Below are 24,802 nucleotides of genomic sequence, written 5' to 3' on the forward strand. Positions count from 1 at the left end.
CAGTGAAACCCTGACTAGAAAAAACAAACAAACAAAAACCCCAAAACACTTCAAAAATGCAAAAAGAGGGGCTGGAGAGTTGGCTCAATGGTTAAGGGCATTTGCTGTTCTTGCAAAGGACCCAGGTTCAATTCCCAGCACCCATATGGCAGTTCACCACTTCCTCAGGCACCAGGCATGTATGTGGTACACTGACTGACATATACACATGCAAACCACTCATACACATAAAATAAGATAAAATTTTAAAATGCAGAAAGAACTCTCTGGGAGCTGCCTTGGAGGACCTAGGTCAGAATATCTTTTCTAAAAAAAAAAAAAAAAAAAAAGAAAGAAAGAAAGAAAACAAAAAGCCAACTGGCATGTCTCCTTTTCCTATCACGAAGGGCAATCTGGGTCAGTGCTGAGAGATGGCCCCTCAAAGCCTGCCAGGCAGATTTTTTTCCCTAAAGTGACTTGAGCCTGTCTGTGGAAAAGTACAAGTTCTCCACTGGTCATGAAACAAGTCACTAATGAATCTCCAGGGAACTTTTTTCCAGGCACCTTCCAACCTAATTGCAAGATTGTCATATATTTGGGTGTGTGTGTGTGTGTGTGTTGTTGTGTGTGTGTGTGTGTGTGTGTCATGCTTAGATTCTAAAAATAAGGTAATTTTAATTGGTGACAACAGATAGATGGGACACAGTGTTATATGTGAGAGTTCTGAGAAATCAAAGCAACTGCCCATCTCCACTATGTTAGACAGTGTTACTTTAGTAAAATGGTATGGGATTTTCTCATTATTAAAGCAAAAACATACCACCAAAAACTCAGTTCCTCAAAGCCCTCCCTTCTGCTCATCTGCATTCACAGAGACACTTCAAGGAACATGTATGACATAGCATGTGCCTGAAGTGGACAGGCCCCTCTGCTTCCAGAAGATAACAGCAGTATAGTGGTCTGATACCAGGACCAACTTTATCTCTTTCAGCCACCTGCGGCTCAGTCAACCAGACGTGAGAGGGCTAAAAAATTTTAGAGACGGACAAGCACTAAATATTGTTAAACTATTACTACTAAACATTAATCAACAACACAAGATGAAGCGACACGTTAATGTGTCATCCTGGTGATTTCATTTGAACTTGCTATCATCTTCTGCAGAAATAATGGAAACTTTTCTGCAGGGCAATTTTACATCAAGAACAGAAAACAATAATTCTTTAATTTACGGATATGAAAATGCCAAGATAGATGCATAAATATGTTCATCGAGGAGCTGGCAATGTGGCTCACTGGCAGAGCATTTGCCTAGCACGTGCAATGACCTGAGTTTGATCCCCAGCACTGCCAAGAGATAAGTTCATTGTGATATTTGTCATTAAGAACAGTACAAGGGGCTGGAGAGATGACTCAGCAGCTAAGAACATTCGTTGCTCTTGGAGAGGACCCCCACGTTCAGCTTCCAGCACCCATACGGTGGTCCATAACCATCCCTAACTCCAATTCCAAGGGATTCAACACTCCTGACTTCCACGGGCACCAGGCATGCATGTAGTGCACATAACATTTACTTTGTATTTCTTTCTTTTTGGGGGGCGGGGAGAGGGGAGTTTCAAGGGATCCACCTGCCTCTACTGTGATTAAAGCCATGCACCACCACCACCCGACTTAGTTTGTATTTTTATAAAAAATTGTTTTGAAGACCAAAGGCTAAGAGAATCAAGTCTCTCTTGTATTATTATTATTACTATTTTTTTGTGGCACTCAGGATAGAACCCAGGATTTCAGCTTGCTAAACACATGTCTACCAGAGCTATACCTTTAACTACAAAAAACAATTATTAGAAATACTGTCATGAGCCAGACACCAAGCAAGGGAATTTCACCAATAATTTAATCTGCATAGCAATCATGGGAGATAAGCATCTCAGCTCCACTTTACAGCTGAGTAAGGTTCCTCTATTTAAACGAATTGTCAGGTGCCCTAGATTCCAGCAATGTCCAGGTTTCCTACTGTACCACGCCTCACCTGCTGCAGCTTCTGTGAGGCCCTCAAAGGTTTATAGGAAGGTCACTGACAGGTACAGCACCAAGTACTAAACCTCACTTTTCCTTCCCAAGGGTAAGAGACAGTCTTCCTCATTGCTAAGGCCCAAGGTTCACATTGAAGCTGCTTTGCCCTATGCCCAGCTCTTTGCCTGTGTCCTCCCTGAGCACATTTCTTCAGGGCCTTGCTATCAGCTGGCTTGCTTACTGGTTTGGCATTTTGTTAGGTTATGAGCAGGGCAGCATAAACTGCACACTCTGACCTGTTCCAGCCAGCTGGCTCCTTGGTCTCTCCCCTGGATACTAAAACAAACAAGCTCTGTGCTCTGGCTTCCTAACTCAAATTGGTGGGGGTGGGGCGAAAATCCCAGCTATGTGAACAATCAGAGGAATATCTGGCAGCACATTTTTCTTTTATAGCTTTATTTTAACAAAGTAATGTCTCCAAGCATCCAGTAGCTCAGACATATTCTAAGCCTTAATGTTCAGCTTACTGCATGTACCAACTTGGTTGCGGGGTCCCTAACCCTCAATGGCTTTGTTCCAAATGGATCTCTCATGACTGTTACTGGCCCCTTTCATGAAGGAGGAAGGGGTTATTTTCTCAATAGTTTCAAGGCCTCTTCATGGTTTCCTGTTCCCTCCCTGAGGCAGAGACAGGAAGTTACCTGGACAGGGTCACAGCAAGTCAGTGACATTCAGGATTAGAACATAAAGCCTGGGATACCACTTTATCCTCCAGCACCATGATTCACAATTTGAAAATAAATAACCTAAGGACTTTTTATCTAAGAAGAGAATGAAGGGGACTTGAGGAATAAGACACATGGGACAAACCTGGTTCTTTTTTGAGTCAGATTCTACTTTTTCTACTAAAAATAATAATAATAATAATAAAATAGTCATCTATAAAGCTAAGGGTTTCATAGGCACCAGAACTCCATAAACAAGCTTCAGAAGAGCTACTCCAGGGTGAGCCACAGGACTCTGTAACAGAAGGCACCAAACAAACTTTTGCCACTAGCCACCATCCACTGTTTTCAAAACTGCAGTGCTGATCCAACAGGATTGTTATACTGTACTCTTCTGGTATTTTTCCACTTGCTGGTCAAAGTTCCTGGAAGAGAACCCTGTTTGGAAGAAACTCACTGGAGTAAGAAGGTATTTTAGTGCCAGTTCCCTGGACTCAGTGGCCAGATGAGTGTCTTTGCTAATGTGAGACAGGGGAGAGCCAGAGCCTACCCAGTCACTTTGGTTCCCCCTAGCTGGTGAGCCACTGCCTCCCCTAGGTATCATGGGAGACCCTAGGTCAATTTCCTCCCTGGTTTCTGGAGAGAGAAACTCATCCACAGGCTGTAATTGCACTGAAAATTCCAAGGGGGCAGGCAACACAGTCGCCATCTTCTCAGAGTCACGAAAAAGGACTGGCTCATGGCGTTCTTTCCTGCAGAAGTCCAGGAACAACTGCTTCCTGGCCTGCAGAGGATGGGGGCAGAGCTTCTCAAGGTCCCCAGGCCAGGGAGAGAGGTTTTCTTTCTTGTGCTTCTTTGAGTCTCTGTCAACTTTAGCCTGCTCAGCTTTTTCCTCAGGGGATTCAAACACAACACCCCGGATTCTGGGCCTCTTTAGTCTCCTTTCTAACTGCCAAAGCACGCTTGTTTCCCTAGAGGAGGAGCACATGGACTGCTGCACAGAGTGTGGGATCAGGGGGATAGAGAGCCGGGGACTCAAGCTGTCCTGAAAGAACTCTCCACAAGGATGTTGGCGAACAATGGGCACCACCCGGCAGGGCCTCAGAGCTGCAACAAAAGCCCGAAGCTCAGAGTAAGATGAATGGTCAGAGTAAGGGATGGTGTGGATGTCGGGGTGAGGGCTTCGTATCTTCCGGCTGGTGGGGAGGATAGCAATGGTAGGGTGAGTCCGGTTCCACCGAAGCATGGCAGAATGGCAGATCTCCATACGGTCTACAGCGTGGATGCGCCCATCTTTTTCCTGGACTGTGAACACATCTGCGAGGCCCAGCAGCTGCACCACCTCCAGGCGTTGAGGACTCAACACCACCCAGGTCCGAAACTCAAGGGCGAGTTGCTCTAGCAGCACTTCCTTTCCTAGGCTGTAGAGTCCTAAATTATGTTCAGGGGGTGGGGAAGGAAGAGAAAGAAGATAATGAAGGTATTAAAGACTCCCGGTCAACCAAATGTTTAACCAAGATTCGTAAAATCTATGTGCAACCCAGGAAGTGTATCAAGAAGGAAATGCATTTAAGATACATAGCAGATGCAGGGATGGAGCACACAAAATCCATTTGTCCTTCAGTTCAACAAGAGAAAGCATCTACCAAGTGTTAGGCACTGTGGCAACAGGCAGATTAAGAAGGCTTAAACTCCCCAGGAGTTCCATCCACCTGCAGACTCAGAAACATGTAATGAAGGGCAGTGTCACACACAGGCAGGCATACAATGTTATAAAGGCACAGAAGTAGCTGCCAGTTGATGAAATTGGGAAAAGCTTCCCTATAGCTGAGCCAGGTCCATTTTTTTGGTAGGTGATGGAAAATTTAAATATTTCTTTGGGGGAGAAAACAACACACTTGTGTTCACTTTGGCAGCACATGTACTAAAATTGGAATGATACAGAAATTAGCATGGCTTCTGAACAAGGCTGACATATACATTCATGAAGCATTCCATTTAAACAACAACCACCAAAACCCCCTCACTTTATCTATTAAGTCATGAATTCACAGGTCAGCTCGGGTTCCTTTCCACTGGTTCCCACAAAGAGTGCTTCTCTGGGCAGCACAGGTGGGCACTTCAGTTGAACCCAGTACTTTCTTTTTGGCCTTTATCTTCCTGATCGTTTTCCTTCACCTGTTCTCTATGTTCCCTCACTCCATCTAGTACTTCATGTGCCCAATGCGTTTCAGTTCTCCTGGCAAGAATCTCATCTCTAACTTGCTGTTTACAACAACGCCAATAGCATTCTGGGTAACACTAGAGACTCTTCAGCTTTGCCACTGTAGTAACAGTTACAGGACATTCCTTTTTGACTAGAATCCAATCCCTTAATGCCAAATATCCCTCTGCCTGAGCAGTCACACATATGTAGCCAAAGGAACAACTCCATGTTTTCCAAAAGGCTTAGAGACTATACAACAGGTCCATTTCCTCTTCCCTTTGTGCTTGTCATTTTGGCAGATTGATGGAAGGTGATCACTCTGGCTGAAAGGAAACTGAGCTATATCTTAAAGGATGGATGAGGGCTAGCCAGCACGGAGAGGGCATAGTGGAAAATGTTTTAAGAGGAGCCACCTCAGTGTTACTAAAGTAAAAATGATTAGTGAGATAGGACACTAGAAAGACAAGCCAAGGTCATTTATGAGTGGGCCTTCCAAGCAGTGAGGAGGAGTTAGGACTTAATGCTGTAAATGAAGCAGGAGCTGCTCAACAGTGTGATGTAGGAACTTCACCGCCTCACCACTAAACCGTGAACTTAAAAAATGTTTGTTTTATAGCCACTCCCCTTGATTAGGATTCTAATTTACCCCTTTGAGCAAAAGGGTTTCTGCTCTCTCTATATCTTTTTCCTCCTTGGGGTCCTTCCTTAGTAAACAGGAAGCTCTTAAAGTCAGACACCATATTTATTCAGATTTGTATTTCTACTGCCTACTGGATATGTGGCACATTACAGGACTAATTATATTTTTACAAAATTAATCAAACCCTACCACAGGCACTCTAACCAGCTGTGCTTCTCTGAGAAAATGCTGCATGTCATACTTCAAGAATGGTCAGATGGTATTTCTTCATGAATAGTTAAGTAATCCTGAGGGTAGGGGACATTTCTCAATCAGTTTGGTAGCTACCCTGGGAGGTATGTAGTTTTTTTCATTCTTTTTATTTAAGGCCATTTTGAAACTCCTTTCAGAGTTGTGACATATGCTTTAAGACATTCATTTTCCTCTTTTGAGGACCTATACTTTTTGAAACAACCAAAGCAGTTATTTAGAACAAAAGCTGCTTTGTTTTGTTTTTTTTTTTTTTTTAAAGAAAAGTTGATTTTCATAAACTATTTTTCCTTTTTTTTCTTTTTTTTTTTTTTTTTTTTTTGGTTTTTCGAGACAGGGTTCTCTGTGTAGCTTTGCGCCTTTCCTGGAACTCACTATATAGCCCAGGCTGGCCTCGAACTCACAGAGATCCGCCTGGCTCTGCCTCCCAAGTGCTGGGATTAAAGGCGTGGGCCACCACTGCCTGGCTTTTTCCTTTATTTTTGGTTTCATAAACTATTTTTCAAAACACAACTTCAAGAGTCCCAAAGATATTGAGTACCACTGTGGAGATACCAGAACAAGCAAACAGCTGTTTTCTCAACGCACCCATCTGAAGTAATCTCTTTATTCATTCACATAGCCAATATTTACTATCTCTCTTTCATTATGCAGGCACCATAAGAAATAAAGAACCTTGTCATGGGAGAACCTACATTCTAGCAGAAGAAACAGTAAAAATTAAAAGGAATGAACATGGAAACTATGGAACATATATTATGAAACAATTAAGTGGAGTACTGTTCCTCTTCTACTTGAAACCACTCAACAGCTCTTTATTGAGATTAGAATCAATTCCAAGTCAGCGCGGCGGCGGCGTGCACGCCTTTAATCCCAGCACTCGGAGGCAGAGCCAGCCTGGGCTATATAGTGAGTTCCAGGAAAGGCGCAAAGCTACACAGAGAAACCCTGTCTTGAAAAACACCCCTACTCCCCCCAAAAAAGTCCATCCCAAAGGGCGTACTACCACTCCAGCTTTCGAGCCTGCCTGCCTGCTGTGTGTGTCACACCGGCTGCTGCTTCTCTGACACGCACAGCTTCCTCTCAGCTTTTGGGGGTTTCTTTTCCTTTTTAAAAACTATTTATTTACTTACTTTATTTTATGAGTATGTATGTGAGCCTGAGTGTATGGCTGTGTGCCGCATACATGCAGGAGCCCTTGGAGGTGAGAAGCAGCATTGGATCCCCTGGAATTGGAATTACAGGGCAGTTGTGAGCTGCCACGTGGGTGCTGGGAATTGAACCTGGGTCCTCTGAAAGAGCAGCCAGTGCTTTTAATCAGTGAGCTGTCCCTCCAGCCCTCTTAATGGTTTCTTTTCTTCCTTTGTTTCTTTCTCTTTTTTCTTTTCTTCCAGTCAGGGTTTTCTGTGTAGTTCTGGCTGTCCTGGAACTCACTCTGCAGATCTCAAATCAGAGATCTGCCCATCTCTGTTTCTCAAGTGCTGGGATTAAAGGTGTATGCCACAACTGCCTGACTATCTTAAGGGTTCCTTAAGGAGTTATAGTTCACGTTGGTGTATGTGTACATTATCAGGTATATGTATACATAAGCAACAGCATATTTAAATATGTACCAAATACACTAGGAGGTGAAGAATACTATAAAAAATGAGTAAGCTTGGGGCTCAGGATGTAGTTCAGTTGACAGAGTGCTTGCCTAGCATGTACAAAACCCCTGGGTAATCCCAGCACCATACAAACTGGTCATGCTAGCACATGTTTGTAATCTTAGCACTAAAAATAAACACATTTTAAAGAAGAGGGTTGAATGATACAGTACTTGCCTAACATATGTGAGACCCTAGATTTAATGCCAGAGCTGGAGGGAGGGATGAGAATGAAGATGGAAAGGTTCAATTTTATTTTATTTTTTTTTGAGACAGGGTCTTTCTCACTGGAACTCACTATATAGAATAGGCTGCTTCTATTTAATCCCAGCCTCCTGAGTGCTGGGATTAAAGGTTTGGGCCACCAGGCCGGCTGGGAGGTTCAATGTTAAATAAGATTATCATAGTAGGTTTTACAAGGAAGGTCGAGACCTGCAAAGACTTGAAAACAACGAGAACCTTCAAAGAATTTAGACTCACTCAGCAAGAGTGAGAGAAACAGGGAACCACTCACCAATCTTTACGTGATGCTGTGGGAACTGTCTAATGAGCTGGACAATCTGCCGAGTAGCTTCTTGTCGGGAAGGAAGAACCAGGGCTGGATTGCAATTGGTGTTGTCTAGATATAAAGTATGAATCTGTTTCCCCAGGATCAGGGCAGGCTCCTTCAGCATGGATGGTGTAAATCGAAAATCACCTGGAAGAACAATATAGGAGGTGGAGCAGGGACAAAGACCAAGGATAGGAGACCAGCCTCTCCACCTTCAGCAACAGATGGGCACTGGTTCCTGATTTATGGAAAACTGTTTCCTGGCACTGAACTGTACCTACAATATAGCTTCTTTGTTAAAAAAAAAAAAAAAGTCTTGCGGCTGTGGTGGTGGTGGTGGGTGGTGGTGGTGGTGGTGTGGTTGGTGCACGCCTTTAATCCCAGAACTTGGGAGGCAGAGCTAGGCGGATTTCTGAGTTTGAGGCTAGTCTAGTCTACAGAGTGAGATCCAGGACAGGCTTCAAAACTACACAGAGAAACCCTGTCTCGAAAAACCAAATATAAAAAAAAAAGTCTGTATCCTTCTCTTATGGCGTTTTTTTTTTATTTGTTTGGTTGCTGTTTTTTGTTTTGTTTTTAAGATTTATTTATTATGTACATTGGGGTTTTGCCTGCATGTATATCTATGCAAGGATGCCAGATCCCCTGGAACTGGAGCTGCAGACAGTTGGGAACTGCCATTTGGGTGCTGGGACTTGAACCAGGGTCCTTTGGAAGAATAGCCAGTGCTCTTAACTGCTAAGCCATCTCCCCAACCCCCTTGTTTGCTGTTTTCTGGGAGATGGGCTTTCTCTACATAGGCCTGGCTGTCCTAGAATTCACTATGTAGACCAAGCTAGCCTTGAATTTGTAGAGATCCGCTCTGCCTCATATGGATAGGCTGCCCACGAGGACGACGACGAAAGACGATTGAGAAGGCGTCCACCACCACCACCACACGACCACCACCACCACCACCACCACCACTACCATCATCATCTGGCACCACCATCCGGGCTACTTGCATATTCTTAAAAGGGTTTAGATGGTCAGTCAGTTGAAAAGGGTCACTGTGCCTATATGGGATGAAGCTTCAAGGCCTAGTCTTCTGAGTGAAGGCAGCTTCAGAAATCACACAGCTGGAAAGTGAGAGGGACTGTAGCACGAATTCCAACTGGTCTTAATAATAAAGACCCAGTCAGATACCAGGGTGAAAGCGGAAAGATCAGAGAAGCAGACCAGCCAGGCCCGAGTTCTCCTTTTTTTTTTCCAGAGCTGAGGACCGAACCCAGGGCCTTGTGCTTGCTAGGCAAGCACTCTACCACTGAGCTAAATCCCCAACCCCATTTTTTGTTTTTCAAGAGAGGGTTTCTCTATGTAGCTTTGGAGGTTGTCCTGGAACTCACTCTTCAGCCCAGGCTGGCCTCGAACTCACAGAAATCCGACTGGCTCTGCCTCCTGAGTGCTAGGATTAAAGGCATGTGCCATCAATGCCCAGCCCTAGTTCTTACCTCTACGAAATCCTCAGACTGTAAAAAGGGGCAAGATCCTGTCTTCTACAAATCTTCAGATTGAATGGGGCCTGAGCTCCAGTTTCTTCCCACCTTATATTCCTCTCTCTGCCAAGCCATATCACTTCCTGTCTCCACCTCCCTAGTGCTGGGATTAAAGGTGTGTGCCACCAGTGCCTGGCTCTGTTTCTATTTTAGACTGGATGAATATTGTGTAGCCCAGGGTGGCCTTGAACTCACAGAGATCCACCTGCCTCTGCCTCCCAGGTGCTGGGATTAAAGGTGTGTGCCACCACTGCCTTGCCTCTATGGCTAACTAGTGGCTTAGCTCAGTACTCTGATTTTCAGACAAGCTTTATTTGTTAGAGCATATACAAAATATCACAAGGGACATCTTGGGGGAGGCTCACCTGTGTAGAGAATTGTTCCAAAGTATCCTTCAAAGAGAAACATGACAGAACCGGGGCAGTGATTGGCATCTATAAGGGTTACAGTCATGGTTTCTTGCCCAATTTCGTCTAGAGGCAATACATGGCTCTCACCAATCTCCAGAGCTCGGATCCACTGCTTAGACACCTGAGGAAACAGTTGGTCACCCTAGTAACACAGACTCCTCTCCTGGACCAGGGACTAACTCCCAAGGAAAGCTGACCAAGTCCTGAAACACTCTCATGTAAGCTGTTATAGGGATTCCCAAACAATCTGTCCTTCCTCTTCTGGCTCCCCACCCTTTGTATCGATTTAAACTCAGAATCTGAAAATCTAAATAAAGATTCTCAAACTTTCTTCTCTCATAATCCCAGCAGGGGTGGGAGGCAACTGTCAGAGAAAATCCCAGGCAGGCTGCCAGGGCTCATACCAGCCATATCTACTCAAGTAGACAAGATGAAGAGAGGTTAGATAATGTGTTTTTTACCTAGCACAATAGATGAACTACTGGGAGTGGGCGGTGAGTGTTGGGGAATCTAAATTACGGTACTTGTACATGTTTAACAAATGCTCTAGCAATGAGCTACATTCTCAGTCTGGTGGGTTCTTAAAAACAAATTGGGGAGACACTTCATGAAAAGATAGGAATAATTTCCTTGTCTAAATTTACAGCTAAAAACCTCTAGTCAGGTAGCTGGAGGCTAGTCTTATTCTGGGATCAACTCCCACATCTGCAAAAATTCCGTCTTTAAGGCGCCCACTCTGTGATCCCCAAGATCAGAAGTCCCCACCCAGATTCCTGAACTAGGTCTCAGAGGCCAAATCCAGCCCCAGTACCTGTAGGTGACGATGCAGGAGGTGGGCAGTGATTGGGGAGCAGTAGAGGGGCCGTGCCCAAGTGCTAGACAGGCCCACCGTGTGGTCGGAGTGCATGTGGGATAAGAAGAAGAGCCGCGCGGTGCCAGCGCGGCGCAGGCTCCAAAAGTCCACAGCGATAGGCGTTTGGGGGATTACGACCCCGTGCATGGCGGCAGGGTTGGAAAGCCACCAGCGGGGGCTTCGCTGGAACAGCACTCCTGCGTGAGGCGTCCCGACGACATGCGGACGCAAGGACAAGGGAAAAACAACCCAGACGTGGAAGGAGTAGACAGAGTGAGCAAAAAGAAGGTGGCCCGCGCTCGGGAGAGCGAAAGCGAAAGGGCCCAACGCGGAAGAAGCCCTGAGAGCATCACCCGGGCGCGCGGAACCCAGGCCCATACTTGGACCAATTTGCGCGCGGCGGCGAGGAGGCAGGCCCGAGTAGCCGATTTCCGATGGCCGGCCGCGGCTCCGGCACAGCGCGCTGCGCGCCTGCGCCAAGCGGGGAGTGGGTGGGGGGAAGGGCGTCCTGAGGTCGGTTTTTGCCTGCGCTCGGCGCTCGGCGCCACTGGGGCGGGGGCTCAGCGAGTGTCAGGGCGAGGGGGCGGGACTTCCGCAGGAAGCTGGCTGGGGCGTTGTGTTGTGGGATGGCCTCGGCGGCTGGTCCTGGATAGGAAGGCTGTGCTTAGGTCTGCCTCTCGCTGGTGGGGTAGCGGATGCCTCACGGGGCCTAGAGCTAGCTGAGGAGATGTGCTGGGCGGAGCGAACGGCCGGCGGGGCTCGGGTCGGCGCCTGAAGGGCCAGGGTCCGGGCTCGCTGGAGGCCCGAGGGGTGAAGTGTGCGTTCCTGCCTGGGGCCAGGCACTGCCGAGGGACACCCTCGCCTGGAGTGTTGTCGCTGACCACGTTTCCTTCACTCAGACTCCCACCTCGGGACTAGAAGGAGCCCACGAGTTCCCCCCCACGGGTCCGTGGAAGCTGCCCCGTGACTGCTGGCGAAGATGCCATACCTTGGCTCCGAGGACGTGGTGAAGGAACTGAAGAAAGCTCTGTGTAACCCTCATATTCAGGCTGATAGGCTGCGCTACCGGAATGTCATCCAGCGAGTTATTAGGTATCACCAACCTAAGAATTCTAACCCCCGCCTCCACCTTCCCCACCCTGCCCCACTTTTAACCCTCCTCAGGGCTCTCTACCGTCCACCACTCGGAAGAAGTCCAGGAACCTTCACACATGGCAGTTGTATCTTTTGGCCCTTGAGACTGCTTTTCTGCATCGTCACTTCGGTCTCCCTACCCAGCCGAGAGGTTTCCTACTCATGTCACAGGCTTCAGCAGTTCCGCCGCTGACCCCTGGTGCAATAGTACAGTTCTCCATGTTTGTAAGATTCAGACCTATATATCCCTCTGCTTGCCTGGCATTTTTACCTGGATAGTTCTTCAAAGATAGGACCAAATAGTACCAGCGTTCTTCTCCCCTCAAACCTGCTATTTTGCCTGGATTTGTGTTACAAATGTCACCAGGCGTCCCACTAAGCATGATAGTCAACTTTGACGGCACTGCCCTTCAAGTGTCAGGTAGTGTGAAAAATTATAAATATTCACTCTTAGTTATTAGTACTGTAGTGTTGGCTCAGGCCAACATTACCAAAGCTTATTTTGGTAGTTTGTTAATAAGTGACCTTGTCTCCTCACTTGTGTTAGGATTTTTCTATTATATATATATATATATATACACATTTGAACACATAACCTGTAGCTATAGCTCAAAAACGTTAGTAGGGACAGAAGTCCCTTGGGATGCTTTTGAAAAAGTGCGACCTAGGGATTGATTCTGATTTTGTTAGGATGAGATAGAATCCAGGGACTGCGTTTTAAATAAACATCTTAGCTGATTCTATATAGTAGCTTGGTTCCACATTAGAAACATAATCAGTGGAATGAAGTCCAAACTCTTTATCATGTCACTCAAGGAACAAAGTGAATGTTCAGTTCTTGTTCATGCCTTATGGCATGTATCGTTACCTGTGTCACATTTGCCTTGTGAGCTGGTCATCTAGCTATTCTGCGAAGACGTGTTTTCTGACCGCCACAGCAGCATGTGGACGTGGATCTTCTTGGTCTGTGTTTGTGCATTATTCAAGTACTTTACACGGGAGGTTTGAAATCAGTGATGTTCTTGGCTGGCTTCCTAGTTGATATTGAATTCCTAAACATCTGAGGCTACCTCTGCTCTGTTTGGTTTTATTTTGCTCCAGACAGCCCTGGCTGTCCTGGGAACTCACTCTGCTGACCAGGCTGGCCTCAAACTCACAGAGGGCCACCTGCCTGTGCCTCCCAAGTGCTCAGATTATAGTTGTACATCACCATGCCTGGCTTTTTATTTTTACTTTTTTTAAAAAAATTGTATGTGTATGAGTGTTTTTCCTGCATATGTAAGTGCACCATGTGTATGCTTGGTGCCTATGTATGTCAGAAGGCATCAGATCCCCTGGAATTGTAGTTATGGATGGTTATGAGCTACCATGTACAAAATACTAGTTAACCATTGAGCTTCCTCTCCAGCCTGTACCTTCAAAAGATGTCTCCATGTCATACCTCTGAAATGTTAAAGTTGAATGTACCATCCCCATATCATTTCATTGGCATGTACTAAGGATTCAAGAGTGTGGAACTCATAGAGCAACAGTTGCAGGCCCATAATAGGAAGTTTTGTGTGATGTAATAGACAAGGTATACCCAACTATACCTCTCTGAAAGATCATAATTTAGTTAGATAACCAGAACATATATACATAAAACTCCTCTTACAGATTGGAGATTGTATGTTTTACTTCTTTCTGCTCTGTATGTTCCTTATAGGCATATGACTCAGGGCTTGGACATGTCTGGTGTTTTTATGGAAATGGTGAAGGCCAGTGCCACTGTAGATATTGTTCAGAAAAAGTTGGTTTATCTGTATATGGGCACATATGCACCTTTGAAACCAGATCTGGCACTCTTGGCCATCAATACACTATGTAAAGACTGCTCAGACCCCAACCCAATGGTGCGAGGACTGGCACTCCGGAGCATGTGTAGCCTCAGGTGAGCACTTTACCCCCAGTCTGGTGGCTGATGAATTAGCAGATTCTTAATGAAAACAGCTTAAGCTCCCTAATACTAAGGAAAGTACTGTTCTTCCTTGAACTCAAATTTTCAGCCATTGCTTTGACCTTCTAAACTGTGTCTAATGGTTTTATTAAAAGTGGTTTCCTTTATCTTGGTAAAATAGTTCTGAGTTTCAGTTAAAGATACTTAATCAGTTATTACTATAACAATTTGTGCTGGCTCTGCAGCATAATTCCAAACAAAAAGTCAAATTATGGCTTTTTAAATTTAATAGAGGCTTTCTCCAATTTCTTGTGATCTAATAGATATACATTCAAACATGAATTATTAAATCATATTTAAACTAAACCTGTTAATTGAAGAAGAGCTTAATTATGTCAAAGCTAGTATTTCAAGATCCGCCTGACTCTAAGATGTTTCTTAGGATGCCTGGTGTGCAGGAGTATATCCAACAGCCTGTCCTTAATGGTCTGCGGGATAAGGCTTCCTATGTCAGAAGAGTGGCAGTCCTTGGCTGTGCCAAGATGCATAATCTTCAGGGAGACTCTGAAGTGGGTAAGATCATCCGCCATGCTCAATATGTATTTGTGTCTCTATTGTGTGTATAATTTTGGAAGAAAAAACTGTCTTGCTTGGTAGAAAATAATAATGTGTCTTCATGACTATGCATGTCTTTCTAAATCAGATGCTTGCTTTTTTTTTTTTTTTTCATCTGTTTTTGTTTTAGCTCCTCTTTTCAGCCTTTGAAAGAAATTAATTTCTTGCCGGGTGGTGGTGGTGCACGCCTTTAATCCCAGCACTCGGGAGGCAGAGCCAGGCGGATCTCTGTGAGTTCGAGGCCAGCCTGGGCTACCAAGTGAGCTCCAGGAAAGGCGCAAAGCTACACAGAGAAACCCTGTCTCGAAAAACCAAAAAAAAAAAAAAAAAAAAAAAAAAAAGAAATTAATTTCTTAATTTGTGTATCCTGTCTGATACTGAAAATGATGCTGTTTGTTTTTGCCTTTGGTTTTTTTTTTTTATTAATATTTTATTTTTTTTATTTTGCAGTACTATTCAGTTCTACATAATAGCCACAGATTCCCTTGTTCTCTTCCTTCCTGCCCCCCTCCCCTTCCCCCCAGCCCACCCCCCATTCCCACCTCCTCCAGATCAAGGTCTCCCCCGAGGACTGGGATCGACCTGATAGACTCAGTCCAGGCAGGTCCAGATTGAGCCAAGCTTCCCTGCATAAGTCCCAGGGGTTTTTGTTTTTATTTCGGTTTTGTTTTTGTATTAGCAGAGACATAGCTTTGTCTTCCCAGAGCTGTTCCTCTGGTTCTATCCATATGACTCAAGTTTTTCTTGATTTGTAATCGTTGGTCTTTGTTTTAGATGGTGCTCTGGTCAATGAGTTATACAGTCTTCTGCGTGACCAGGATCCAATTGTGGTTGTGAACTGCCTGAGGTCTCTAGAGGAAATTTTGAAACAGGAAGGAGGTGTTGTCATTAATAAGCCCATTGCGCATCATCTCTTAAATAGGTTTGGATGCTCTTTTTATTTTGAGATATGAATCGTGGTAAGATCTTGTTGATGAATTAAACTAAGTCTTATTATTGTGTATGATGGATGGGGCTGGTGATGTGGGTTTAAAGTATGAAGGTCAGTAGAAACTTAGAGGAGATGATTCTCTCCTTCCATTTTTATGTGCGTTCCAATAGAGCTCAAACCATCAGGCTTACACAGCATACAATTTTACCCACTGAGCCATTTTGCCAGCCCAGACTTCAAGTTTACTGCAATTATTAATTTCCTAATATTTTATTGAGAGAAGTTCTTTTATCTGACTTACTTTTCTTAATATGTAAAGATGGTAGAAACAAGCTGTGGAGATACATTTGTTCTGTAGTACCTATTATGCCCCCAAGACTAAGCCATTTACCTTTAAATTTAGAGAGTCTGGGGTCTTGGAGAGATGGCTTAGTGGTTAAAAGCACTGACTGCTCTTCCAGATGACCCAGGTTCAATTCCCAGCACCCACATGGTGACTCACAGCTGTAGGGGGAAGTTCCTTGGTCCTGCCTAGACCCACAGTTCGGACAAATCTCTCCCACCAGAGCTCTCACAGCCACTTAAAATAATCACTCAGAGGCTTATATTAATTACAAACTGTATGGCCTCTGGCTTGAGCCTCTTGCTAGCTAACACTTTCATCTTAAATTAACCCATTTCTATTAATCTACATGTTGCCATGTGGATGTGGTGTTACCAGTCTACTGGCATCTTACTGCTTCTTGGGCAGCAGGCTGGCATCTCCCCAAACTCTACCCTTCATCTCTCTTCCCATCTTTAGTTTGAATGTACCACCTAATCTTATTCTGCCTTGCCATTGGCCAAACAGCTTTATTTATCAACCAGTGAGAGCAACACATATTCACAGCGTACAGAAAGACATCCCACAGCACACAACTAGTTATGACTCCAGTTTCAGGGAATCCAACACACTCTTCTGACCTCCTAGGGGACCAGGCCCACATGCAGTACACTTAAATGTAGGCAAAATACTCATACACATTAAAAAAAAAAAAAAAAAAAAAAAAAAAAAAAACCTTGGAAAAAATATAGAAAATGTGAAATTAGAGGTATAATATAGTTCAGGAGTAAAATAATTGCTAGGAATAGGTGTGGTGTCGCACACTTTAATCCCAGCACTTGGGAGCCAGAGGCTGGTGGATCTCTGTGAGTTCAAGGCCAGCCTGGTCTATAAAGCAAGTTCCAGGACAACCAAGGCCACACAGAGAAACCCTGTCTGGAAAAAACAAACAAAAACAAAACAACAAAAACCCCAATACTTGTTAGCATGTATGATCCCTGGGTTCAGTCTCCAGTACTGGAAAAAAATTAATTCAGAGACTCTGGATCTGGTATATATTGATCGTATCTTTAGTTTCAGACAGGTATGCACTTGTACTATCAAGTTGTCTTGGAATTTCTTTTTAAGATTAATGTTTGATTTTTAATTGTGTGTATGTGCATGTGTGTGTGTTTGTATGTGTGTAGATATGTGCATGTGAAAGTAGATGCCCCCAAAGGCCAGAAGGGTTGGATCCTCCTGGAGTGGGAGTTACAGGTGATTGCCAGCCACCTGATATGGTTGTTTGCTGGGGATCAAACTCATATCCTGTGGACGAGTAGTACATGTTCTTACCCATTGAGCCATATCTCCAGCCCCCTTAGAATTAAAAAAAACAAAAACCTCATTGTTATTATTATTATTTGTGTGTGTGTGTTGTGTCTGTGTGTCCGTGTAAGCATGTGCCATGGCATATGTGTAGAAGTCAGAGGACAACTTTGGGGAATCATTTCTTTCTTCTACCATGTGTGTCCTGGAGAATGAACTTAGGTAGACAGGCTTGGAAAGAAATGCCTTTCCTCATTGAGCCATCTGAACAGCCTTTGTTGTGGACTGTAAAATTTATGTTTTAAAGTGCAAAAAGAATTTGATCATGGCATAATCTATTTTAAGAATTTTCTCCCCCTTTTGTTATGATGAACAGCTATTTGGTTTATGGCAGTTGTATGGAGAATGTTCCATTTGTTATTAAAATAGTTCCTTTGTTTTCATTTTCGACAGAATGTCAAAACTGGATCAATGGGGCCAGGCGGAAGTACTGCACTTTCTGCTCCGCTACCAACCCCGAAGTGAGGAGGAGCTGTTTGATATTCTCAATTTGTTGGACAGCTATCTCAAGAGCAGCAGCACAGGTGTGGTGATGGGAGCCACCAAACTCTTCCTGATCTTGGCAAAAAAGTTCCCCCATGTACAAACTGATGTGCTTGTACGAGTCAAGGGGCCCTTGCTAGCAGCCTGTTCTTCCGAGAGCCGTGAGCTCTGTTTTGCTGCTCTCTGTCATGTCCGCCAAGTCTTGCATAGTTTGCCAGGTCACTTCAGCAGTCACTACAAAAAGTTTTTTTGCTCTTACTCGGAACCCCACTATATCAAGCTCCAGAAGGTGGAAGTGCTGTGTGAACTGGTGAATGATGAGAATGTGCAGCAGGTTCTAGAAGAGCTTCGAGGGTACTGCACGGATGTGTCTGCTGACTTTGCACAGGCTGCCATCTTTGCCATAGGTAAAGTACCTGCTGCTTTTTTTTCTTGTGACCCCAGTTCAGCCAGCTAAAGAGTATAGTCAGGGAAACCATAGAGGACAGTAGTAAATGAATCTTGTTTCAGAGACCGAGTATCATAAATTTTGGGTCAGTGATTACATGTTAGGGCAAAGAGTTGTTTTGTTTTAAATCAAGGCAGATGTTTCTCAAGGTAGACAATACAGGTAACTCAACAACAACGCTTAAAAATTTGTACTGTCTTTATGCTGTTTTCTATCCAAAATGTTTTTATGTATATCATTTTATGGTCTTGTAAGGCAGTCAAAAATAGTGTGTATTTTAAACATGAAGAAACTTAGGTACAAAAAAAGGTCACTAAGTGGCCAAAAGATCATAGAGTTTCCAAACTGAATGGCACTCAACTCTCTTGACTAAAAATCCTCTGCTTCTATTATGGGCTATATAGTGCTAAGTATAGACCAACAGAGTAATTCCTTAATTTTAGAGATGTTCTGACTGCTTAGTCTGGAACCCAAAAGGCTTGAAAGAGTCAAAGGATGAAAACAGCCGACAAACAAGATTGAGAGGGCTAACACTAAGTAGAGGAGCATGAGGGACCTCATATTTGAAAGATAATAAAAATCCTTAGACTTAAAAGATTGCTATCACATCTCTCCAGCAGTAGTATTCCTATTCAGGTGTGTTGCATCCAGAAGGGTGCCTCAGTCAAATGTGGTATGTGCCTGTGATTCCAGCACTCAAGACAATCACAAGTTCAAGGTCACCCTACGTGATATAGCAAGAGCCTGTCTCAAACGAACAGACCACAACTGCATCCCATACTTTGTTACTGTGCTTTCAGCCTTGTGCTATGGGGAATTTTTTTTTTCTTTTCCTTAAAGTTTCTTTAGGTTAGTTGAAAAAAACTTATTTTAACCATAGTTCACTGTGCCTCAGTGAACTTACATTCTTACTTTATTGTAATTAGTGATTTTTTTTCTTTTAAAGATGTCTTTGGTTGTATTAATTATTTTTCTTGTTCCTATGACCAAAATGCCTGATATGACACTGCTTAAGGAGAGAAGAATTTGGGCTGGAGAGATGGCTCAGAGGTTAAGAGCACCAACTGTTCTTCCAAAGGTCCTGAGCTCAATTCCCAGCACCCACATGGTGGCTCACAACTATCTGTAATGAGATCTGGTGCCCTCTACTGTGTACATAATAAATAAATAAATCTTTTTTTAAAAAAAAAAAGGAGAGAAGAATTTTTGTTGGCTTACTGTCTTCGGGGCTACAGTCCAACATGGCAGGCGTGTGAGGCAGCTGGTCATATTGCTTCATTCAGGAAGTAGAGAAGGATGAATGCTGGTGCTAAGTTCACGTTTCCTTTTAATTCATTCTGGGATCCCACATGATGGTGACTTCCACATTCAGGATGAGTCCCCTCTTTTCAGATAAAGCTTTGTGGAAATACTTTTACAGACATACCTATAGGTGTGTTTCCATGATGATTGTAAATCCAGTCACGTTGACAGAGAAGATAGACATAAACATTGTGGTCTTCTTTCTTTTTCTTTTCTTTTCTTTTTTTTTTTTTTTTTTTTTTTTTTTTGTTTTTTTTTTTTGTTTTTCAAGACAGGGTTTCTCTGTGTAGCCCAACATTGTGGTCTTTTTTGTTTTTCTTTTCCTTTCTTTTTTTGATTTTTCAAGACAGGATTTCTCTGTGTAGCCCTGGCTGTCCTGGAACCTACTCTGTAGACCAGACTGGTCTCAAACTCACAGAGATCCACCTGACTCTGCCTCTTGAGTGCTGGGATTAAAGGCCTGTGCCGCCGCCGCCACCACCACTACCACCACCACCACCACCGTGAGGCTTGTTTTTCATTTTTAAACCATAGTTTAGTGTAGTCCAGACTAGCCTCTAATTTGTGATCCTCCTGCTGCAGCGTCTCGGCTGCTGGGATTACAGGTGTGCAACTTGTGTTCGCCTCTGACTAATGGGAAATGGTTTTAGAATGACATGCTAGAATTTCACCTTTCCATCCTCTGTAGGTAGCATTGCCAAGACTTACACAGACCAGTGTGTACAGATTCTAACAGAGTTGCTGGGGCTCCGACAAGAACACATCACTACGGGTAATGCCTGCTTTTCTAGAATCAATCTTTCTTCCCTCCCTCCCTCCCTCCTTCCCTCCCTCTTTCCCTCCCTCCCTCTCTCTTTCTTTCTCTCTCTCTCTCTTTCTTTTATCAAGTACCTAGCTAACAGTAGTTGTTTAAAGAATCTCTTTCTTAAATGACTTTCAATTATATAGGCTTAAACATGTCCTTGCATCATCATCTGTTGCTGTCCGAGAAGCCTGGGCTCTGTAGAGCTAACAGGGTAGACTCTTCTGGCTGTTGGAGTGACAAGGCTGCACTGTAGATAGTGAAGGTACTAGGAAGCTCTCTTTATTTGTACCCCTCTTTTTACTTCCTTCACCCAGCTTCCAAGGCTGGGCTGAAGTGAGGCAAGGAAGGCTCCTACAATGTAAAATTTAGCAAGGCCTTATTCTCAGGCTTGTATACGTGCCAGTCTCAGGTGTCATCTTAAATCTTGCATTTAGACCCCTTGCTCATTCCACCAGTCTCAGCACTGTGTTCAGTGTCTGTCAGCAACACTACCCCACATTTGCCCACAAGGTTGTATTTACAAAGCACTTTGCTATTTGTTCACTTACCTTCATGTCAGTTTGATAGGTGTGAAATTCATGTGTATCTTCCATTTCTCAAATTAATTAATTAATAACCACCCCTCCAAACCTGTTTTCCAGAAATCCAGTTAGAAATCTAATCTGAATACATGAGTCTTCTTCAGCTTCTTTCTTGCATGGACTCTCACCCTGTGCTCTTGTGTTCCGGGCTCTATTGTAGTGGTGGTGCAGACTTTCCGAGACCTGGTTTGGTTGTGCCCTCAGTGTACGGAAGCTGTGTGTCAGGCCCTGCCCGGCTGTGAGGAGAACATTCAAGACAGTGAGGTAGAATGTAATTCTCTTTTTACTTGTAATCATAGAAGGGATTGTAGGACCCTGCCTTCTGAAATGAGTCTGTATCTGGTTCGGTTTTGTGGTGCTGGGGATCAAACTCAGGCTAGGTAAACACTTCTACCACTGAGACAGTATCTAGCCCTGAAATGGAAGCTAATTACTGTTTAACATCCTGTGTCCAAGTAGGAACTCAGGCTTGCTTATGTCTCTTTGGGACATAAATAACCCAAAAATTATAAAAAGACTTATCTATAGTTTCAGTGATAAATTCTTTGATACCATTGTCCTCTTGAATAATTATGAGTCAGAGATTTACACCATGGGATATTTTTGTTGGTGGTAGGTTTTTTGTTTGTTAATTTTTGAGACAGGGTCTTACTGTATAGCCCTGGCTGGTGTGGTACTCAGTATATGGACTAGACTGCCCTGCCTCTGCCTTCTGAGTGCTAGGATGAAAGATGTGCTCCACTATGTCTGGCCTGTGTGGTATTGTTTGTTTGTGGGATTTTTACAGAAATTTGTTTTCTTCCTCCCCAGAGAGTCTGCTGAGTTAAATATGTAGGAGTGGGGAGACCTAGACAGATGGGCTTTTAAGAGACATCACAGATGATTCTGGTGTATATTCTAAGTTCATAATCACTTTCATACAAAGATTTCAAGAAATTCTGTCAGTAGTTTTTTGAAACATGAAACCTCACTTTTGATTCCAGCACTTGGGAGCAGAAGCTAGTGGATCTCTGTGAATTTGAAATCAGCTTGGTCTACATTCTGAGTCCACAACAGTCAGAGCTACATAGTTGAAAAAACAAACAAAAAAAGAAACATTAAACCTTAAATTGGGCCAGGCAGTGGTGGCCCACTCCTTTAATCCCAGCACTGGGGAGGCAGAGCCAGGCGGATCTCTGTGAGTTCGAGGCCAGCCTGGGCTACAGAATGAGTTCCAGGACAGGCACAAAGCTACAGAGAAACCCTGTCTCGAAAAACAAAACAAAACAAAAAACAACCCTTAAATTGGGCAAAAGGCCCAAACTGAGAAAGCTTTATTTATTGCTTAATCAGCATAGGCTAATAAAAGTTTTGAGTCTCCCTTTATGCAGGATAGCATTTTTTCTTTGTTTCTCTCTCTCTCTTTGCCTCTTTTTGATAGTGTCTCCCAGAGCCCAGAATAGTGTCTTACAAAGCCCAGGCTGTCATCAAACTCACTGTGTAGCTGACTGACGTTGGACTCTAATCCTCCTGCCTCCATCAGCTGAGTGAGGGGTTATAGATGTGATCCTCACACCCAATAGAGTTTCCCTGTGTAGCTGTGGCTGTCCTGGAACTGGATCTGTAGACCAGGCTATCTTCAAGCTCAGAGATCCGCCTGCCTCTGCCTCTTGAGTGCTGGGATTAAAGGTGTGGGCATCAAACTCAGGTCTTATGCCTGCTGAATGCCAACTGCACTGCATCATGTGCATTACCCACAAAGCTCATGTGCATTACCCACAAAGCTCATGTGCATTGGAATTTCATTCTTGTTTATTTTAGAGAAGTAGTGGAGCAGGACAGCAAGTTAGTACCAGTGAAAGGGTATCGTGTATCTGCTGGCACTGGGGAAGAAGCAAAGCCTGTGACTACTGTTTCCTCTGTTTGGGCAGCCACATAGTAAGCATTTATTGTTTTCCCATTCCTAGGGGAAACAGGCACTTATTTGGTTACTTGGGGTCCATGGAGAAAAAATATCCAATGCTCCTTATGTGTTGGAGGACTTTGTAGAAAACGTGAAGTCAGAGACATTTCCTGCTGTTAAGATGGAGCTGCTGACTGCACTAATGCGCCTCTTCCTTTCGCGCCCTGCGGAGTGCCAGGACATGCTGGGACGTCTGTTGCATTACTGCATAGGTAGGTTTCCCAGAGCATAGTACTTGCTGAGACTCATGCTAAAAGTCCTCACAGCTTTCATTGTCTGGTACATCATGTGTGGGACTTGGGAAGGAAATGACTCTTCCCTTCTTCATTTTTTTCTCCTCTTATGGTTGGCACAAAGGTTGGAGGAGAGTAGGGTGTGTGTTTGTTTGTTTAATTCGATCCATTGTTTTCTCTCAGAGGAAGAAAAGGATATGGCTGTACGAGACCGAGGTCTCTTCTATTATCGCCTCCTGTTAGTTGGCATTGATAAAGTTAAGCAGATCCTGTGTAGTCCTAAATCCGACCCTTCTCTTGGACTTTTGGAGGATCAACCAGAACGACCTGTGAATAGCTGGGCTTCAGATTTCAATACACTGGTGCCAGTGTATGGCAAAGCCCACTGGGCAACTATCTCTAAATGCCAGAAGGTAGAGCGTCATCGTCTTGAGCTACCTCCTAATGCATCCTTGGCTAAACCAGGTAAAAATAGTGTTTACCTTACATCTCGTCATGGTAAAGCTTTTCACCACCCCTTGTGGTAACTGGTGGAAAGTAAAATACTGTAGCTAAATTTCATACTGTTGTCTGAATTTGAATCCTTTGTGGGCATGAGGGGAGTTCATCCTTGGTTATTTAAGCCATTTATCTGAAGACAGAAGTCATATAAATGTGTTTTGCTTTTGATGTTTATGAGACACAATATGGCCTTGAGCTGGCTGTGTACCCAAGGCTTCCTTTGTAGCCTTGATCCTCCTGCTTTGATCCCCCAACCCAAGTACTAGGAGTATAAGTGAGTAGGTACCACCATGTCTGGCAACACATTGGGTATTTTGGAATGTAAAGTAAAAATGCTGATTAAGAGCATCTCTTATAAAAGCTTTCTGACTCTTTTAGGTCACTTGATTTCTGAAGAGAACAAGCAAGGAATACAAGAATCTCTTGATCCTGAAGCTCTCATGCTGGTCCCCAATCTCCAGCTTACTGCTGAGTATTTTGAGAAAACATGGCTTAACCTCAAAATTACTCATCAACAGGTGTTTCCTTGGCAGGGAGAAGTCCAGCCCGACACTCTCCAAATGGCTCTAAAAGTAGTGAACATTCAGACCATCGCAATGAGCAAGGCTGGGGCACAGCCCTGGAAAGCCTACCTCAGCGCTCAGGATGATACTGGTTGTCTCTTCTTAACTGAATTACTGTTGAAGCCTGAGAACTCAGAAATGCAAGTCTCTGTGAAAGAGAGTGAGGCAAGGACTGAAGCGCTGCACGGTTTTGTTTCTGTGTTAGAAACTGTGATCGGAACAGTTGGAGACATAAAATCCTAAGAGTCTTGCTGCGTGCCTTGCAGTGAGGTGAACAGCTTTCAGAGTTCCTCCATTTGCTAAATAGAGCTGCTTCTGAGTCCATATGCAAAGAGATCAGATGCAAAGAGAACGGGCAGTCTAGGAATCACGGCTTTTGTGTTTACCCAAAGGCTCCTCCCTTGTTCCCTTCCAGCCTGTCAGGGATTGAGCCCATTTTAAAGGAGAAGGTTACACACAGTAGTATTGATAAGGGGTAAAGGTGGGACGAGGATAGGATGGGGATTTTTCTCTGATCATTTTAGGGGTTGTATTTATTAAATATACCTGGCGCCTGTGGAAATGGGTAGCTGTCATCATTTTTGAGGGTGTTTGTTTCTTCAGTAGACTGTTCTTGTATTTTTAGGCATGCTTTTTAGGTTAGGATCCAAAAACCCTTACTGTGGCATCTAAAGTACCTCTTCAGTGTCGTGGCTCACCACTCCTGACACCCTCTGTTCTGACAGGGTGGTTTACAGAGAAGAAAACAAAAAACTGGTTTATTGCGGTACTCTGAGTGCTCTTTCATCCCGGCCCTTAACATCTTCTTCCCTAGAGCAGTTGCCTGCTC

The 24,802-nt window shown here is 44.0% G+C and overlaps 2 protein-coding genes and 1 non-coding gene across 4 annotated transcripts; 2 read left to right on the forward strand and 1 right to left on the reverse strand.

The window, feature by feature from the left end:
• Positions 1-1,858: 1,858 nt before the first annotated feature.
• Dclre1b (DNA cross-link repair 1B) lies at positions 1,859-11,238 on the reverse strand. The gene is made up of 4 exons (XM_028859338.2): positions 10,768-11,238; positions 9,912-10,077; positions 7,976-8,158; positions 1,859-4,151 (listed from the first exon to the last, which is right to left on the reverse strand). The coding sequence occupies exons 1-4, from the start codon at positions 11,185-11,187 to the stop codon at positions 3,100-3,102; spliced, it is 1,821 nt and encodes a 606-aa protein (XP_028715171.1). The 5' UTR covers positions 11,188-11,238; the 3' UTR covers positions 1,859-3,099.
• On the forward strand, positions 4,621-4,724 carry LOC114684781. The gene has a single exon (XR_003733406.1). It is a non-coding gene; the product is annotated as a U6 spliceosomal RNA (small nuclear RNA).
• Ap4b1 (adaptor related protein complex 4 subunit beta 1) lies at positions 10,997-24,551 on the forward strand. 2 transcript variants are annotated; one of them, XM_028859337.2, is made up of 11 exons: positions 10,997-11,082; positions 11,709-11,901; positions 13,649-13,873; positions 14,322-14,452; positions 15,269-15,416; positions 17,509-18,005; positions 20,037-20,120; positions 20,895-20,998; positions 22,681-22,888; positions 23,093-23,374; positions 23,789-24,551. In XM_028859337.2, the coding sequence occupies exons 2-11, from the start codon at positions 11,789-11,791 to the stop codon at positions 24,214-24,216; spliced, it is 2,220 nt and encodes a 739-aa protein (XP_028715170.1). In that variant the 5' UTR covers positions 10,997-11,082; positions 11,709-11,788; the 3' UTR covers positions 24,217-24,551. The 2 variants fall into 2 exon arrangements, with proteins under 2 accessions (XP_028715170.1, XP_037062849.1); XM_037206954.1 differs by lacking the exons at positions 10,997-11,082; positions 13,649-13,873 and having other exon boundaries at positions 11,402-11,901.
• The last annotated feature ends 251 nt before the right edge of the window (positions 24,552-24,802 follow it).

This window comes from Peromyscus leucopus, chromosome 6 (genome assembly GCF_004664715.2).
Source record: "Peromyscus leucopus breed LL Stock chromosome 6, UCI_PerLeu_2.1, whole genome shotgun sequence".
Lineage (NCBI taxonomy): Eukaryota > Metazoa > Chordata > Mammalia > Rodentia > Cricetidae > Peromyscus > Peromyscus leucopus.

Bases quoted from the DNA above. Each gene is read 5' to 3' on its own strand.
- Dclre1b (XM_028859338.2), bottom strand. From the start codon at position 11,187: ATGGGCCTGGGTTCCGCGCGCCCGGGTGATGCTCTCAGGGCTTCTTCC. The intron at 8,159-9,911 runs GTGAGCCTCCCC...TTGTTCTTCCAG, and splicing joins TGGAACAATTCTCTACACAG to GTGATTTTCGATTTACACCA. The intron at 4,152-7,975 runs GTGAGTGGTTCC...AACATAATTTAG, and splicing joins ACAGCATCACGTAAAGATTG to GACTCTACAGCCTAGGAAAG.
- Ap4b1 (XM_028859337.2), top strand. From the start codon at position 11,789: ATGCCATACCTTGGCTCCGAGGACGTGGTGAAGGAACTGAAGAAAGCT. The intron at 15,417-17,508 runs GTTTGGATGCTC...CATTTTCGACAG, and splicing joins GCGCATCATCTCTTAAATAG to AATGTCAAAACTGGATCAAT. The intron at 20,999-22,680 runs GTAGAATGTAAT...TCCCATTCCTAG, and splicing joins AGAACATTCAAGACAGTGAG to GGGAAACAGGCACTTATTTG.